Source organism: Melanostigma gelatinosum, assembly GCF_949748355.1.
Source record: "Melanostigma gelatinosum genome assembly, chromosome: 9".
Taxonomy (NCBI): domain Eukaryota; kingdom Metazoa; phylum Chordata; class Actinopteri; order Perciformes; family Zoarcidae; genus Melanostigma; species Melanostigma gelatinosum.
This window is the reverse complement of record NC_136642.1, coordinates 2,841,881-2,855,155: the sequence shown is the minus strand read 5'-3', so window position 1 is coordinate 2,855,155 and position 13,275 is coordinate 2,841,881. Positions and strand designations below refer to the sequence as shown.

The window sequence follows — 13,275 nt, the reverse complement described above, 5'->3', positions numbered from 1 at the left end:
GCTTTAACTCAAGTAGAGAGACGAGACCGTGGGTGCCACGCAGTAGGGCGCCTTGTTGGTGGCCGTAATAAAAGCAGAGGACATTACTCATCTAATTTCCCACACATGGTGTTTATTCTCGTCACGGTTGTCTGGCGAAGTGACGATGTTGTTTGGAGGCTAAAGGAATTCGCTTTAAAATGTTGACCTCGAACAAACCGACAGGACGGTGCCATGCAGAGTCCCAATTAGCTCAATATCTAACTGCACACTCTGTGTTTTAATCCCTTTCTAACGAGTCTCGGGGGACTTCCCCTGTAAGATGCGAGCTGACAGAACGCTGCAGTTAATTCCTCTTTCTTCTGATCACCAGAGAGCAAATAATTCAGCAGAATCTATGCAGATAATAACCAGCTACTTCAATAACACAGCATTCCCATTCTCATAACACTCAACGTCGGACAGTCAGACTGACAGAAAGCTGTTTCATGACCTGATTTCTTTCAACAGCACTCAAGAGGAACTCAGATGATTTTGTAGCATCTTGGTTTTTGGTGAAATGTCCTTTCTCTGATTCATGTCCTCCAAACAGACTGCATGGGGTTTGATGCCTCAGCTAACGGTTGGTAGTTTAGGTATTGTCATGCGGGTCTTCTCAGTTTCATTGGAGTCCCTGTTGGTCAGAAGTGACGGTGTCCCGGTGATACCTGCAGCTGGAAATACAGCTGGAAATACAGCACTGTATTCAAAAACGCTGGCAATGATTCAGATAGTTTAGACTAATTCAAGGCCAGGGAAAATGATTCCTTTTTATCTAGAAGAGATGCAGAGTAACCCAATAACCAGAGATCACACTGACATTGGACATCTCTGTGAAACGCCGAAAAACATTCTCAGACTTTTTAGGCTTTTTTTTAAACCCTTTTTTTGTTTACTTACATACATCAATAAATAGATACATTAATAAATAAATACATATAAATGAAATGAAATGAATAATGATACTAACAATTATTGTTAAAATATCTGCATGAAATAACGGAGGGTTAGGGAACGATGAACTTAAGTTTGGGTGAAATCACTCATTCGAAGCGTGAGCAAACAATGCTGCACACATTGCACAATCTAGACTGCACCACTGAAATCCAACAAGCAGAAGGCATCTGTGTTGTGTCCGGACCCGAAAGAGTGACGAAGGATGTATGACAGGTTAGTAGAGCTCAGTTAGTCCCTGAAGGCTGGCGAATGTTGGACCTGGAACAAAAGAACAGGCAGCAGTGAAAGATTTCTTTTCCTCCAGTAGCTCCATGACAGATTGACCAGCAGAAGATGTGAAGACTATTTATTTTCAGACATGGAGGCGATACAGCAGGAAGAGCCCCTCGGGGATGGGGGTGAGGCCAGAGAGCCATACACTTGTTTCAACTTGACTTAGTGTTTGAGATCAGAAGCAATTTTGTTTTCACACACTGCGACACTCGAGGTGGCAGTAGCTTAAAGAGAGAGAGGCGAATCAAAAGGTTTGTTTTTAAAGGGAGTGACGGTAACTCAGCGTTAATGTGTAGACGTTGCAACTTAGAGAGAAGGGAGACGGACCTTTTTAACAAGACGGCGAGTTTGAATCTTTATGCCAGCAGTCAAAGCTTTAAGATAAGGAGTGTGTGCGACTGTATAGATGTTAAAGAGGTACCAGGGAATGTGTGTTTGCTGTAACAGAATATGTGCACTCAGCAAACTCTGCCTGGATAAATAAAACTACAAAAAAACTGATTATCTCAGCAAAAGCCGCACGAGTTCAGCATTGTCACGCTTTGCCTCTGCAGAATGTCGTGCAGCTGTCTTTGCACTGATGCACAGCTTTGATAAAAGAGCTGGAAATAGCTGTGGACAGGATTAAAAGAATCACATGAGAATAAAATGGATGAAATGGGGAACGGTATCTTTGACGACAAGAAGAAACAGATTAGAAGTTTATGAAAAAGAGACGAGACAGTTTCAGGACAAAGGAGGTCCAAGTGACAGCCAGAACCTGCCGGCATAATTACCATTGTGAGAGTGCCTCATGGAGGGAGCATGCAGGAAATGGAGATAAAAAGGCAGCACTGTAATCACATTTTCACAGCGGGGAAGGTAAAGAATCATCTTAGACGTGACAAGAATATCAGGTTAGAACGTCTTTCTGCAGGGAGCCTTTCAATCTGTCAAGTCTTTATTTGGAGAGGAAAGCGGCGATGAGTTACAGAATGCAAATAGTAAGAGCAGAAGAGCATTTTCATTGGCTTTCAGTCCGATGATAAATCATCACACTGCACCAGAAAAGGTAGGCAATAGAAGCCATAGTGAGCAGAGCACGAGGCTGGAGACAGGCTGCGAGAGTAACGCTGCACTCAGCCGACTATGTGACGCGGTGAGGGCTCGAAGCTACAATTAGGATTCCATAATTATTCATTTTCAAAATCAAGCCGCAAGCAAGACCGCACTACTGACCCACAGAGTACAACGTGGAAGAGAAGAACCAAATAGTTTTTTCAATGGAGTCTGTTGGCTTTCACAAGAGCATGTTAATGACCTCAGTTCCCCATCTGAAGCACAGACTGTAGAGCTCATCTCATGGCAAGGTAAACTGGCAAAATATATTCCAAATATACTTAAATGTATTTGTAATACTACACTTAAACTGATGTAGACTTGACTTTTACAGCAGAGCTCAAACTCTGTTCGGTATTGGCTCCATGAAGGTTGAGGTTATTTCTCTCTCCTTCACAAGTGGTTGTTGTTGGAATGCTGTTAAGCATTCCAACTATTGTTATCCTGTTTCTTTATTGTTGGAATGCTGTTAAGCATTCCAACTATTGTTATCCTGTTTCTTTATTCAACTTCTATTTCTTTCGTCGCACCTCTTCTCCTTCATTTTTTAAGCTACAGACACCGTTCAACTATTAAAATGTTCAGCTCTTTCACCAGAGGGGTGCTATGACCTTTTATATTTCTAACCTTTAAACTTTTTGAATTATTAATCTTTTTATTTTCAATGGGATCTCTATGGAGAATATTTTCAAATGGCTTCAGGCACACAGGTGTTTGCGATTGAGTCAATTAGTGATGTTGATAAACACACAGACTCACAGACACACACGCACATACACTCCTCTCTCTCTCTCTCTCTCTCTGTGTCTCTCATACAGTCATTCAGGTCTTAGGGATCTTCAGAGGTCTTTCCCCCCTCCTCCACACACACACACACACACACACACACACACCATTTCAAAATAAAAGCCGCACACACATGATTTGTTGCAGCTGTTACATGTTGCAGCTCGGCCAATCAGACATGAGTATTCTGATAAGTTTCCTGATTCGAGTGACATTTACACACACCGCGACACAAGAGGGAGAGACGAGGAAAGACATGGCAGAGCAGGACAACAGTCATGTAAGCTGTAAAAGATAAAACATCGGACAATCTCCAAATGAGAAAGTTTGCCCCCTCTCTCTCTCTGTGTGTCTCTCATACACTCATTCAGGTCTTAGGGATCTTTAGAGGTCTTTCCCCCTCCTCCTCCACCCCCCCCCCCCCCCACACACACACACCATTTTAAAATAAAAGCCCCACAGAATGAATCCTAACTGAAATGCTTGTGATGAACCTGTCATTTAATAACCGGTTTATGTTTATCTAACATTATGATTCTGTCTCCTCTCCCCTTCTCCCCCATACCCCATTTCAAAATAAAAGCTAAATGAAACAAAAGAATGTCATCACGCCGACTTGTTCGCTTCCTTGTGTATACTCATGCAACAAGGGTGTAGTTTGTTAAAAACGTTATAGGCGTTTTACTTCCTGGTAAAAATCCATTGTCTTGTACAGGGAGGGATCCAGTGGATGCCAACTTCCTGGCTCGCCTAAAAGTGTGTCATCTTTTTGGGAACCATACCTTTTGTTATTCTCAAAAAACAATCGGAGCATTGTATCAATGACACACAGACCAGGTAAACATAATTGCAATGCCAGGCAACATCTTGGATTTAACATTGTGGCCTGTAAATGATGACAATCTGGACTTTAAACACCTGTAGTGTGTGCATTAGGCTGATACAACTGCATCCACCTTACTGTTAGGCTCTATACTCAAAAATATAATATTCCTTTATTTGTAAGCAACTAGCAGAGGCCATTAGATAGTCTGCTCTGCAGTTCTGTATGCTGAATTCTCCTAGTGCTCGTATAATTGTTGGAATGCTGTTAAGCCGTTAATTGAGAGGAAAACCAACTTTCTGCTCCATAGAGACTAGGGGTGTCACGGATCACAAACCTCACGGTTCGGTTCGGATCACGGTTCAGGAGTCACAGTTCGGATCATTTTTCGGATCAACAAAGAAAAGGGGAGGAAACAAATATAACTTTGCTTTCCATTTATTGATGAAAGAACTTCAAGAACACTTAACGCAAAGAACTTTGGGCTGCAGTCTTACATGAAAACAAAAATATTGAAGATGTCCAATTTGAAACAAAATGAAATAAATAAATAAAAATAATACATTCAAGAATTCTGTTAAGTTTAAGTGCAACATGAGGTATGTTGATATCCTCGTCCTTTCATCAATACTGAAAGAAAGAAACAGCCAGTGAGCTAGCTTCCACTGTTTACACTGAACTGAACTGCTCAGCAACAACTTGGGTCTATGTTTACTTCCTGTCAGGCCATTCAAATACACAATAATGTTACATTACTGTGACATTATTTTCAAAAAGATGAGAATATCTCCATTGTCTGGGGAGAGGGTCGACCTTTCTGTGGTGACTGGAATATTATTGGGCCTGTCTCGCTTCACTCTGATACTTCTGTCAGCACCTGAACCAGGTGTGTGTGTGTGTGACTCTCACAGAGGGGGCGTGTCTACAGCACCTGCCCCAGGTGTGTGTCTGTGTGACTCTCTCAGAGGGGGCGTGTCTACAGCACCGGACTAAGAATCACTCCGCCGTGGTGAAAGCAGTCTCTGCAGTCTTTTCCTTCTCATAGAGGTCTGGAACAGCTTCACACTGAAGTGGGTGCGTGAGTGGATTTCGTAGCGTGGCTCAAGCATTTTAACCAGATTTAGAAATCCTTTGTTTTCTACACCGGAGTGTCCCCGTCGCTGACAGACGGGATGGTGGCTCTTCATATGTGTGGACATGCCGATGTTTTGCCGTTGTCGCGTGTCTTTCTCTTTAAATAACGCCTACATACCGTAACGCTTTGTCCACCACCCTCATCCATCATTATACGTTACAGGGAAGACAAAATGTTCCCAAACTTGCGACTGAAATGACGCCGCGGCTTCTGACGTTCCTCCGCTCGCCATGACGTCACCGTTAAATGCTTCTAAGCTGCTCCGTTCATGTGAACACACTACTGCTTTATATCTGTTCACTGACACTCTACATTGATATTCGGGGACTTGTGACTTGAAAAGGAACAGCAACAGTAGAACTTTACACACTATGATGATTACACTGTAAAAAAAAAATAAAAAATACTCGATTGATCCGCGGTTCACGAGTGATCCGAACCGTGAGGGGTGATCCGAACTGTGAGGGGTGATCCGAACGGATCATGGATCGATCCGTGACACCACTAATAGAGACCAATGTTAAATTTTGCTTCAAAAACATCTTCCACAGAACACGGTACCCCATTTCTAGATCGCCAGTTAAGCCACATTTTTTACACTACAGACACAATTTTTACAAGATCTGTTTCTCAAGTCATCCTCCCTCTCAATTATTAATATCGGAGCAATAGGATATACAGTTATGGGAGTTTTGATGATTTGTTTGAGAGGTGTTTCCCTGTTTTATCTCCATGAAATGGCTTCAGGCACACAGGTCTTCACGATTGAGTCAATTAGTGATGTTGATAAACACACAGACTTACAGACACACGCGCACATACACTCCTCTCCCTCTCTCTCTCTCTCTGTGTCTCTCATACAGTCATTCAGGTCTTAGGGATCTTTAGAGATCTTTCCCCCCTCCTCTACCCCCCCCCACACACACACACACACCCCATTTCAAAATAAAAGCCCCACAGAATGAATCCTAACTGAACTGCTTGTGATGAGCCTGTCATTTAATAACCTCTGTTTATGTGTCAAACATGATGATTATGTCTCCTCTCCCCCTCCCTCCCCCACCCAGTCCCACCCTTTCAAAATAAAAGCCTCTTGGATTAACTGTATTTAAACGTTTCGCTCAAAATTAGGCTTTTTTTGTTGAAATAATGAATGCTCTTACTAATACTGCGACAACTACTACTACTGCTAATATTTCTAGTATTACCACTACTACTACAACTTTTGCTGTTGCTACTATTACTACTACTGCTACTGCTATTACTGCTACCATAAATATTATTACTACCACGACTGCTATTACTACCACTACCACTACTATTATTACTGATACCACAACTGCTAATACTGCTATTCCTGCTACTACCAGTACTAATAACCAGTACTAATACAACTACAGCTATTAGTACGACTGCTGATACTACTACTTCTACTACTTCTTCTAATTACAAATACTTCGACGACAACTTCTACTACTACTGCTACTACAAATATCACGACTGCTACAACTAGTACTTATTCAAATGCTACTCATACTTATACTGCGAATAATACTTCTACTACTACTACAACAAATATCACTACTGCTGGAATTCTTTTAAGCTACAGAAACCGTTTGAATATCAAAATGTTCAGCTCTTTCAGGAGAGGTGTGACATAACTTCATATTTATAATCTTTTTGGATTATTCAGCTTTTTGCAATTTGTTTTAAATTGGATATCTATTTTCAGCAATGTTTTTGAGATTCATTTCAGCTTTCAGCATTCCAACGCATTTTCAGCAGGAAATGCATTTTCTAGTTCAAAATAAAATCTCAAAAACTCAAGCCTGCCATTTTGCCGATGGCCCTCCAGCCTACCTCAGGAGTGGAAGCCGTCCAAGTCAAATGCTTGTATTTATAAAACACTTTGGAAAGCACAACAGGGGCCACAAAGAAAAGGGAGAAAAACAGAAGTTCTACAACACCGAGGAGGTCTTCTTCTGTATGTGCAGATGGGTTGATGCATCCCTACACTCCATTTACAATGTCTCCTCCTTCCTTCCACAGACCAAGGCAAAGTTCTCAAAGTTCTTCACAGCAGCGAGGGCGTCTTCGTCATATCTCAGTACTCTCTGTTTCACAATGAGGGCCCCGTTCTAAACATGGCCATCGACTCCCAGAAGGTATGAGGAACAGTGTTCGGGGGGGGGGTCAGTTGTGTTCCTGGTTCCACTACAAACTAAATGACATGTGATTTGTGATTTTTATTTTCACTTTTATCATATCATTCTATCTTAAATAAAACTAGGTTATGTTTTGATGCAATAATTCCACATTCAGTGTATCAGTGGTTTGCTGAAACGTGCAATGCCCAAATCCAGGCATGTCATCTGTATCGGTATTCCTCATTTGGGGTTTAAATGTAGGTTTCTTACTGTCCCTTGCTGCATCAGACGCTCTGCTACCCTAAAGAGAATACACATTTTCAGAAGACTGAGTGCTTGTAATTATTGTGTCATAAACCTTGTCAAGTCAGTAGACTGGCTGATTTATTCCAGTAATACTGGTGACTCAGTCTATTGCATCTCCTCCCCCTCAGGGGCACCTGTACGTCGGCACAGCGATGGAGGTCCAGCGACTGCCGCTGGCTGACTGCAGTCGCTATGGCGACACATGCAGGGAGTGCATCCTTTCCCGGGATCCGTACTGCGGCTGGGACCGGGCCAGGAGGAGGTGCATCCCCATCCCGCCCGGATACAACACCACCACTGGGTACGATTAGATGTGATGTCGCTGCTGCAGAGCCGTCGTCTGTTTTTGCACGAGTTGACGAGAGGAGAGAGGGCGCTCGTGTAAAAAAACAATGCGCTGCAACAGTGGCACCCGATCTAAAGCCAAAACCTGCATTTAAATAAATACCGCCTTGTTATTGACTGCGAGGGGATGAAACTTGCTTTTACTATTCAGAAATTGCGGTTCGTGTTTGGCTTGGTTAGTAAATTGCTTTGGATTTAATATATCTTGTGCATTTCCAATTTCTGGAGAAAATATGCAAATGAGCCGTAATGAGCCGCTGACTCCTTCCTCTTTTGCCTCCCTGACATTGTTCAATGATTTGTCTGTGCATGTTTTAATTTGCGAGTGACAGTGGGTTGATGTGGCGGCTCTTAAGCCATTTGTGGGACTATTTAATGCTGCTAATTTGTCTCCTCTGTTATTGTTACAGGACACTCATTCAGAACTTGGACCAGTCAAACTCCTCGGTTTGTGGGGAAGCTGCTGGTGAGCCCTTATCTGCTCCTCCCACTCTCTCTGTGTATCTCAATTCAACCAAAATAGGAACCTTTTCTGAGCAGCTTCAGTAAAAAGATGATTATCATATAATTGAGCAGAGTCCAAAAACCCACAGGGAGAATTCTTCTTTTTTTGTATTTTTACATCATGGCCTGCACTGTTTTAAAGCTCAAACCCAGTTATAACCTCAACCAATCATGACAATTACTCCCCTCTGGAGGGACGGCTGTCTGATTTCAACACTGCTCTTATTTCCAGCTGTGTCCACGATGCCACAGGTCCTGTGACAAGGTCTATCTGTTGATATTAAGGAGTACTAGCTCGGTGTTCTGATCTTTCGTTAATATCTTGGAGCAAAGGAATGATACAAAACAACAAAGTTTCACACAATATGCTTTTATCATATTTAGTCTAATCTGTTATAGGATAATAAATACGTAACACAAATGACGATCAGAAGTACAATCAATATTCACGATCCCAATACGAAAGGATTATTTTGGCATTCAACAAAAATCAAATGTCTTTGTCCCTCCAGCTCTGAAGCAGCGTCGCACTTCCCCCAGAGAAGTGATGGTGCAGTCCAACACCTCCATCTTTCTCCCTTGCCCCGTGCGCTCCTTCCACGCCACCTACCGCTGGGAGAAAGACAACTGCATCAAGAACTATCCCTGCCTCTTCTCCAGGGACTTCTGCGTCCTGGGACCGGCCGTGGACACGCCCCTGAGGGACGGCGTCTTCCGCTGCATGGCCACCGAGGACGGGTTCAAGGTGGAGATCATCTCCTTCAGGCTGGTGAACAACGGCAGGCTCCTGGCCGCCTCCCTGGCCTCCACCTTGGGGCCGTCGCTCCTGCTCGCCATGGCCACCCTGTGGCTCCATTAACCGCAGCTACCGCTAATGCTAACCCCTCATCCTTACTGGCTCCCGATGCGAGAAAGACGAGGAGCATCTGTCAGCAGGTTCGGTTCGCAGAGCATCGAATTACATGGTTGGGTTGGACGGTGAAAATTCACCTTTTTCCACATTGATTTTTAGAGAAAGAGTCAAGAAAATGTAATTGAGAGATAAAATTCTGTATTTTTTTTTCTTGCATAAAGCAACATATCAGCAGCTACCTTGAAAATCTGACTAAAGTGACTCAGAGTTACTGTCCATGAATTGACACGTCTTGCGAGTTCGATTAACCAGAATTAGGTGCTTTGCGAACCTTTCCTCTCTGACTCAAAACATATTGTATGAGTTGGGCCAATTATTTTCACCATTCCTCTACTTATTTTCAAATTGACTTGACTGTGCTTATCTGTGAATATATAAACCTTTAATACCGCTCTTACATCTCGTCATTCATCTCGTTAAACTTCATTAGTATAGCTCATTAGTGCTAGAACATTGTCTGGTATTGAGATTTAAAAAGCCTTAACACTTCGGGGGACAAAAACTCCAAAGCACAATTTTGCAGTCGAGGCAGAATACTGCAGCCTCGGGCGGACTTGGCGCTGTAATTAGTGCACGCGAGTCTTAACAACAGTCGCTGGGAGGAAGTGGCAGCTTTTTGACAGGAAGCAGGCGGGTGGGCAAGAGCTCATCTTCGAACATCACTGTGTCTCAGCACCTCCTCCTCAGACGCGGCAGTTTCTTGCATCTTTTTAATCAGATGGCATCAAACGTCGTTATTACGCCTTGTTCACAGCTTTGTCCGTCGTTTTATTATTAATATTTTTACACACGCCACAGCTCCGTTGGATTAAAAACAGGAGCGTCAACATAAAACCGTTAAATAATTAAATATAACTATCAATCAATGGCAAAGTGTTAAATCTGGGTAATTTATTGTGGACAGATGATGGTTGCAAGTTACGTGAAACAGCACGGACGTTTGTTTTTTGCTAATTCCGAGTCCCAGGCGTCCATTAGTGTTGAGGAAACAGAGCAGAGAGCAACAACGAGGAGCTCGTCTGCTGCCAATGGCATCCAATTCAACCCGGCAATGCGTAAAGATGTGAACAAGGTGTTGCGCTCTCGCAATTTCAATAAACACACACTTACATTATCATAAGAGCAGACGAAGCTAAATGGAACCGCATATTAGGCTTGCATCATTGTTTGCTTGGAGGAAAAAAAAAAGTCTTGTACTTAGATGCGTGAAGTGCGTTCTGTATTTTATTGCTCTGCAGATGCTGATTTCTACCATTGCTGCCTACTTGTGTAACATTTTGTGTTGATTGTTTGGGTTTTCATGCCATAGTTAGAACGTGATATGTAACCATTTACCGCTGTACCTCTTTCCCCAAAGACGCCGGTGCAAAGAGACGAGGAACTGGTTGTTTGTTTCTGTACTTTTGTGTCTCTATGCTGTGAAACAAAAAGGCTTGACAGATTCCAACAAGACGCTTCAATGATGTCCAGCAGCAACAACAGCCAGCGACGAGAGCAGCGGCTTTAACGTGCACACTGTGTTAAGACCAGGAAGGGTTGTGAATGTAGCTGGAGTTGAAGAGCACTGAAATGCCCAACAAGCTCATGCTGAACCTTGTGAATGCTGATCAGCTGACTGAAGAAGCAGGCTTGTGCGGTGATGAATTAGCATGTTCTCCCGAGCTTTGAGAATTATCATTCAGCAGTGTTACATGAACCTGGCCGTGCCGAGCCGTCCACTGTGGCAGAAATGTCATTAACAGCCAATTAGACAAAGCAGCCAACTCCTCATCCAACGTATTCAATAATTCAGTTCACACCGTCGGGGAGAGGAGCAGCGAGCATGTTCTCAGCTGTGACAATCTCAAGGAAGGGTCGCGTGTTTTTCACTCAGCTGGGTTTGTGTTGCTGCTCGGGGATCTGCTCGTGGGTCTTTCCCACAAGCAAACTCACAAACCCCCGACATGCATGTTAATCCTCTTTGAGTCTCAGTTGGAGATCAACACCAGCCACGTGCTAGTAAGCGTTCCGTGAAGGCTGCGGACGACGCTGTCGGAGACCATTGGCAGGAAACTATCTCAACATGCACCGATGGGCTAAAGGTGTTTTCCTGTATAACCTCCTTCATACATGAACTATAACTGCTGCGTATGTTTATGTGTGATTGGACTCAGAAAGCTGTTATCGCCACAATGAGAGGAGAAGCCTATGCTAATCCTTTAACGTGGTATCATAAGCTTCCTGTGTCCCAAGTCCATACTACAGACCCAACGCAGTCGGCAGAATTTCTTTGGGCATTTTAGGTTTCTGCAGACATTTGTGAACCAAAATTATGTTTCATGAATCATCGGGACTTTGCTCCGTTTTTTGATTCTTCGTTCTTATACAATTCCTCTAAAAAGTTCCTTTTCTTGGGACAAAGTATTCCATTAACCGGGTACTTTACGTTGCCTAACGTGACGGTGTTTATTTGGCAGATGTCTACAGTGTGGAGTTTTCTCACCGGAAGAGTAACCTCGAGTTTAAATGGGGTCAGATAGTTGTTGGTAAAATCAAGCTGTCATCACTCAGCACTCCCAGTCATCATGCTCAACTAATCAACATCTTTCAAGCTATTGCGTCGGAATTAAGATTTATAACATTTATACCAACTGTCCACATCTCCTCTGTGTTCAAGCCCTTGCTTTGATGTGGATGTTCAGTTATCACTCAATCACATGCGTCAGGGTCAGCCAGGCCGATAAAGGCTCATCTCCTTCACAGAAAGCTCTTGATTTGCCTTCAGGAGGCCGATGTAATTGGCTATCTGCTGTCAGCCAATCAGCGTGGAGCGAAGCGGGGCCGTGTTTCTGTTTGCTCTGGGGCTTTTGAGTGTCAAGTACTGTACATGATGTGTGCCCGCGATTCTGTGTCTCGATATATATCTCATTTTAAAAGTAACATGCCAAACTTGTTTAAAAAAAAAGATTTATATTGGTGCAATGCCAGTCGAATGCCATCTCATGACGTGTATTTTTAAAGAAGACATATCTATCGTGCAATAGATATTCATGTAACAAACCCATATTGACATGTGTTTCCCTGAACATGTGCGGTGAAAATTAATAAAATATAAGTATAAAGACATTATTTACTGTGTTTATTTGAAAGAACTATGAAACTGAATCATTGAATTTTGCTTTCAATTCCTTAAACATCAACAATGATGCAATCAAGGTTTTGAATGGGCTTTTAAATGATAATTCATGGATTGGATGATATAAAGGTGTAGTGACATAGTTTAGGAGCTTTCTTTTTCTTACAAATTAAATGGCACCTGTAAATATTATCCCCCTTATAAAAGCAATGAATCCATGCAGAAAACCCTTTCAAGAACCATGAATGCAGTCAAATCCATAATTATACTCTTTAATTAATCCCATACTTTATGGGGTAAACCAATTAGATACTTGAGTAATTAACAAGAATCTGAAATACATCAATTTAAATTTAAATCTATCGAATTGGTGAATAAAGGGCTTTTAAAATTTAAATCTGTTAAGGGGCTTCAGTCAGCTTTTCAGATTACAGTTGTTGAGATAAGAGCATAAAATAAGCAGAATATGGTGTAAATCTGCATCACAAAATGGTTGACATGCAGTTGGAGGTTCCTGTCAAGACAGGCAGGTTGCATCATCACCATCTGCTGGCCAATATTTCGTGTATTGGCAAAATATGTAAAAAGGGACATAATACCGCCCATTCAGCATCTAAAATCAACCGACATGAGTCATTAATCCAGTCTAGTTATTCTTAAAACTTTAAGCTGATTGTCGTGTTATTGTAGCGTCCCTCTCCCTGATCCGTGGTATTTCATGAGTCCAGAACCAGCATCTTGTCCATGCATCAACAATGGGGCATGGTTGTCAAACCTGTCTGCTCCAATATTCAGAGATGATGTTACAGCAGCCAGCCGGCTCCGTGATAGGACTCGAGAGAGAAAGCCGGCTTT

General features: G+C 42.6%; 1 protein-coding gene across 1 annotated transcript in view; it reads left to right on the top strand.

Annotated features, from left to right (window-relative positions):
- Positions 1 to 12,376, top strand: part of LOC306781668 (semaphorin-7A) — a 33,396-nt gene extending 21,020 nt beyond the window's left edge. Inside the window, exons 11-14 of the mRNA XM_079274614.1 lie at positions 7,140 to 7,255; positions 7,672 to 7,844; positions 8,299 to 8,354; positions 8,905 to 12,376. Coding sequence (XP_079130740.1) covers positions 7,140 to 7,255; positions 7,672 to 7,844; positions 8,299 to 8,354; positions 8,905 to 9,251 — 692 coding nt within the window. The 3' untranslated portion in view covers positions 9,252 to 12,376. The remainder of the gene's footprint in view (positions 1 to 7,139; positions 7,256 to 7,671; positions 7,845 to 8,298; positions 8,355 to 8,904) is intronic.
- Positions 12,377 to 13,275: the final 899 nt, after the last annotated feature.